This window comes from Hyperolius riggenbachi, chromosome 10 (genome assembly GCF_040937935.1).
Source record: "Hyperolius riggenbachi isolate aHypRig1 chromosome 10, aHypRig1.pri, whole genome shotgun sequence".
Lineage (NCBI taxonomy): Eukaryota > Metazoa > Chordata > Amphibia > Anura > Hyperoliidae > Hyperolius > Hyperolius riggenbachi.
In genome coordinates, this window is record NC_090655.1 from 235,748,838 (window position 1) to 235,753,967 (window position 5,130).

At 49.6% G+C, this 5,130-nt stretch overlaps 2 protein-coding genes across 2 annotated transcripts; both read right to left on the reverse strand.

The window, feature by feature from the left end:
• Window positions 1–2,748: 2,748 nt before the first annotated feature.
• On the reverse strand, window positions 2,749–3,619 carry LOC137536944 (histone H4-like). The gene is made up of 2 exons (XM_068259113.1): window positions 3,578–3,619; window positions 2,749–3,170 (listed from the first exon to the last, which is right to left on the reverse strand). The coding sequence occupies exons 1-2, from the start codon at window positions 3,617–3,619 to the stop codon at window positions 2,778–2,780; spliced, it is 435 nt and encodes a 144-aa protein (XP_068115214.1). The 3' UTR covers window positions 2,749–2,777.
• Window positions 3,620–4,334: 715 nt separating this feature from the next.
• LOC137534916 (histone H3) lies at window positions 4,335–4,785 on the reverse strand. Its single transcript, XM_068256631.1, has one exon. It carries the CDS (start codon window positions 4,773–4,775, stop codon window positions 4,365–4,367), a length of 411 nt encoding a protein of 136 aa, XP_068112732.1. The 5' UTR covers window positions 4,776–4,785; the 3' UTR covers window positions 4,335–4,364.
• Between the last annotated feature and the right edge of the window lie 345 nt (window positions 4,786–5,130).

Sequence of the window (5,130 nt, forward strand, 5' to 3'; positions counted from 1 at the left end):
TCTGGGAATGCTTTCTTTCACTGTGCGACGTTTGCATTCAAAGTACACAGATGAGCATATAGGTGAAATACATGTAAAAGCATATGATTGCAGCATGTGGGTATTGTGTGCAAGCAAACATTTCTGCTCTCTGCTCGTCCCTTCTCTGTCCACTCCCTGCCCTCTGTCCATCTTCTCCCCTTCTCTGTGTGTCCACCCCCCTTCCCTTCTCCTGTCCACAGCAGGGAAAGACCTGTCCTGCTGTTCATTTCACCCCGAATGCTTCGGTAGTAAAATGATCCGAAATTCCGATCAAAGATCCGGATCTTTTCAATGATCCGATTCGAATCATCCGGATCATTGAAAAGATCCGAACTTCCCATCTCTATCCCCGATTAGTTTTTACTGGCCGGGTGTAGATATTCTGAGATGAGCGGTGTAAGCTCCGGTACATTTCTGCCCGGCTAGCAGCAGTCCCTGCAGTGTTTGTAGCCGGTGTGATAGCGGCACTACCGCTCTGTATGGAGAAAGTGGTGGCAGCTCTGATCTAAGCTACAGAATTGCCGGGTGCCCACAACTTGTCTGTCTGTACAGGGATCCATCTGCAGTTCAAACAAGCTCCGTCTGTACTTACTGTTTCAACAAAATGTCACTAAACATGCAGGGCACAGGCTAAAAACGGCACATATGCTCAAGCAGAATCAATTCAGCCTACATGGGTAATATACAAAAATAAATAGCAGAGCTAAGGGGGAAAAAGATGCTTTCCTATGAAAGGGTCATATGCTCATAGTTGCCAATACACTGGTCCTGAGCGATGTGTTGTGGAGAAGTTGCAGTGTGTGTAGCGCGTACCGGTTACCCTGCATGTAAATGAGGAAAGGGAAATACGAGGAATTTCTGTTCTGGGTCACATGATCAGAGTAAAATGCTCTACCATTAGTGTTGTCCGGATCATGAACGATTCGGATCTTTGATCCGAATCTATTTTATGAGTCGATCATCCGAATCATCAAAATGAGTGATTCGGATTGGAAAAAGGGGCGGGGCACGGAGCGACACGCCCCCTCTCAGCGGGCAGCGGGGTCCTGGAAGCAGAGCTGAGATGGATCGCTCTGTTGGATGGGAGCCAGCCTTGCAGGGACAGGTAGATAAGAGAGAGGGGGCATGGGTGCCACTGCCAGATATGTGTAGAGCACACATACTGGCTGCAATGTGCTTCTCATTACAGGCTGTCTGTTCGTAGTGCTGCACAGTGAACACATTGGAAGCTTTTGGCTCAGCTCAGTAACTTTGCAGGCACTGTGATTGCAGCGTAATATGATCCTCCTGCACTCGGCACAGCTGCACTTATCTTCTGGGAATGCTTTCCTTCACTTTGAGACGTTTGCATGGAAAGTACACACAGTGGCGTAGCTAAGGAGCTGTGGGCCCCGATGCAAGTTTTACAATGGGCCCCCCTCAGCACTCTATACATAACAATTGATACGGCGTACCAAAACCTGCCAATGGCAACTACAGTGTCAGAGGGGCAAAAAGGGGATGGGGAACCGTCTGTTAATGATTACCACTATTCAAAGTATCTATAGAAGTGATTATTATGAGCACAGGACCAATAGAGAGCTAATACTGTAGTTGAGGAAGGGCCCTTCGGGGCCCCTCTGGCCCAAGGGCCCCGATGCGGTCGCAACCTCTGCAACCCCTATTGCTACGCCCCTGAGTACACAGATGAGCATATAGGTGAAATATATGTAAAGCATATGATTGCAGCATGTGGGTATTGTGTGCACAAACATTTCTGCTCTCTGCTCGTCCCTCCTCCCTTCTCTGTCCACTCCCTGCCCTCTGTCCATCTTCTCCCCTTCTCTCTGTGTGTCCACCCCCCTCCCCTTCTCCTGTCCACAGCAGGGAAAGACCTGTCCTGCTAGTCATCTCACCCCGAATGCGTCGGTAGTAAAATGATCCGAGATTCGGATCAAAGATCCGGATCTTTTCAATGATCCGATTCGAATCATCCGGATCATTGAAAAGATCCGAACTTCCCATCTCTATCTACCATCCGGAGCTACGAGCGACTTGTCTTCCCCATCGTATTGCTCTCAGCATTAAAGGGGTTTTATGCAGCAAATTCAGCGGCGGAGCAGATGTTAGGGAATCCTCATAATCTGAATTGAGCCATCATAGTCCGCTGCTTGTATGGGCGAAAGGAGAAACACATCTGACTAGCCGATGTATTCAAATATCCCGCGCGTATATTAACGGTCCTTCCCGCCATTTTATCGATCTCCAACTATACACTCCTAGATTCAATTGGTCACGATTTGCACATCTTTTCCTACAATCAATATTACCGCCGTCATGTTTCTGCTGCGTGCATCTCCCGCATACCCAACCATACCGCTATTCCAGCATCAATCTCCGGTCCCATCCGCTATATAAGGAGCGTACAGCTTCCAGAGGGGAGCCCAGCTTGCAAATACTATAAGAACCGTCTCCAATTATAGGCAGTTACCCTCTACTGCAATTATCCTATGACGGCCACCCATGTCAGCGGTTTAATGGAAGTAGCCAGTGATGACGGATAAGATGAAACAGCAGTTACCGGGCTAATCGGTATAATAATTCCCTAGACTCCATCTGCTAGAGCTCCCGCTTCTTTCATTGGACTCCCGCTATAAGCAGCAATGCGCCCTGCTGCTATTACACTGCGGTGATAGAACAGCACTTTTATGGAGAAAGTGGGTGGCCCTGAAAAGGGCCTTTGGATACAGAGATAGTGAGGAAGGAGAAAGTCTCGCTTAGCCCCCGAAGCCATAGAGGGTGCGGCCCTGGCGCTTGAGGGCGTACACCACATCCATGGCGGTGACCGTCTTCCTCTTGGCGTGCTCGGTGTAGGTGACGGCGTCCCGGATGACGTTCTCCAGGAAAACCTTCAGCACTCCGCGGGTCTCCTCATAGATGAGGCCGGAGATGCGCTTGACACCCCCTCTGCGGGCCAGGCGGCGGATGGCAGGCTTAGTGATGCCCTGGATGTTATCCCGGAGCACCTTCCTGTGCCGCTTGGCGCCTCCTTTCCCGAGTCCCTTCCCGCCCTTTCCTCGGCCAGACATGATGATGCTGTTTCTTCTCCGTTGTAGAGATGAAATAATCTGTGCTGCCGCCGCCTCTCTTCTTATACAGTGTTGGCGGACCTGATGGGAGACTGCACATAAGGGGCGGAGCAGATCGTGCAGTTTTTTTTCTCATGCGTGTTGCTTCTTGTTTCCCTTTAGGCTTTTCCCGTGCAGTCCTATTAGCGTGACAGTAAACCAGTGACTGACTAATACTAGTACAAGCAGGAAAAGCTTGTTTTTCGCACAGTACCTTCAAATAGATTAAAATGTGTTTTTTTTTTTACCCCGCTAAAACGATTATCCGTTTATTTCTCATGAAGTACGCCCTGTTCTGGAATTCACTTTAAAAAATAAGCCTGGGCACAACTATTTTTGTACTATAGAGAACTGATTGTTAGGGCCCTTTCACATGAGCACTGCAGTTGATAGGCAGTGAAAAGACTTGAACTGTCACAACTACTCGCTGCTGCTTGGTAACTGCTCACATTGGTGAACTGTCCATGTGAAAGGGCCCTTATGCTGGGCATACACGGTGAGATAATGCACCAGAATAAAGCCAGCGCGTTGCGCTCGTCCCCACGGGCGCTTATCAGCGCTTAGTTTTCTGCATTGTCCGCCCATGGGGATCGAGCACGGTATCGGTCCACGACGGTGATCAGACATCGGATATTATCAATGGAGCCACCAGCGGTTCGATTGATAAGAGCTATCGCGCCGTGTATGACCAGCATTAAACCGGCTGAATGGTGATTCGTCCCAGAACATAATTATCGGTGGGAAATTTGAAATACTATCTGCTGTGACTTAACCAATCACAGCTCCAGATGCTAAAAATTCGGTGTGCAAGCGGAAGATGTTTCTATGTAACAATTGCACCCCACATTTCCCAGATTATAAAAGTTAATGAGATTTGCTTTTCTTTTACATATAATCTTACTCGTTTCTCTAATTATACCAGAAATGAGTGTTACATGTTTCAATTTGTCATGTTTATATTGCCAACTTCCACTTTTTGAATACAAACATCGTTTTAACGTACTAGATATAGCCGGCACTCATACCTTGTTCACAGGCCCAGAGCCTAATCAAGTTGAATGTTAAAAAGGGTATAGTATTCCTCGATAGTATATGGATTATATAGCACTAGCATATGGTACGCAGGGCTGGACAAGAGCTACACACTAATATCTGATGTTACAGCTCTGAATAGAAAATGTGGGGGTGGCTCTGAAAAGAGCCTTTGTGTTGTGGGTGATAAATTATAACGGAAGCTTATGCCCTCTCGCCGCGGATCCTGCGGGCCAGCTGGATGTCTTTGGGCATGATGGTGACCCTCTTGGCGTGGATGGCGCACAGGTTGGTGTCCTCGAAGAGCCCCACCAGATAAGCCTCGCTGGCCTCCTGCAGAGCCATGACGGCCGAGCTCTGGAAGCGCAGGTCGGTCTTGAAGTCCTGGGCGATCTCCCGCACCAGGCGCTGGAAGGGCAGCTTGCGGATCAGCAGCTCGGTGGATTTCTGATAGCGGCGGATCTCTCGGAGAGCCACTGTACCGGGCCGGTAGCGGTGAGGCTTCTTCACTCCTCCGGTGGCCGGGGCGCTCTTTCGGGCGGCTTTGGTGGCCAGCTGCTTGCGTGGAGCTTTCCCTCCGGTGGACTTGCGGGCGGTCTGCTTAGTTCTGGCCATCGCTCAATCGGCTGATTCTACTCACAAGGGAAAGAGACTAAGGAGAGCGGCCGGGAAGCGCCTTTTTATACAGCCAGTGGTTGCACCACACCACGCCCTCTACATACCATTGGCATCACGCGCTGAGTAGAGAGCCAATTACCTGTCTTCTATATCCGCCTCTTGATGCGCAGCTGTGCGGGATCCAATCACCTGGCGGCACCTCCTGAGATCCCCGCCCAGAGCAGTTATTGATTGGACGGTACGTTATCAGGCGAGCTCACCCCACGCCCTCTGCGTGCTGATACTCCTATTATACAACACTCTGCCCTCTGATTGGTCAGAGCGATCGGGAGCCTTTATCTGATTGGTGACT

What these genes read in the sequence shown, in the direction of transcription:
- LOC137534916 (XM_068256631.1), bottom strand. Translation starts at nt 4,775, where the DNA reads ATGGCCAGAACTAAGCAGACCGCCCGCAAGTCCACCGGAGGGAAAGCT.
- LOC137536944 (XM_068259113.1), bottom strand. Translation starts at nt 3,619, where the DNA reads ATGCCCAGCATAAGGGCCCTTTCACATGGACAGTTCACCAAT. An exon ending in CACATGGACAGTTCACCAAT is followed by an intron (nt 3,171 to 3,577) that starts GTGAGCAGTTAC and finishes GTCTCCCATCAG; the next exon opens with GTCCGCCAACACTGTATAAG.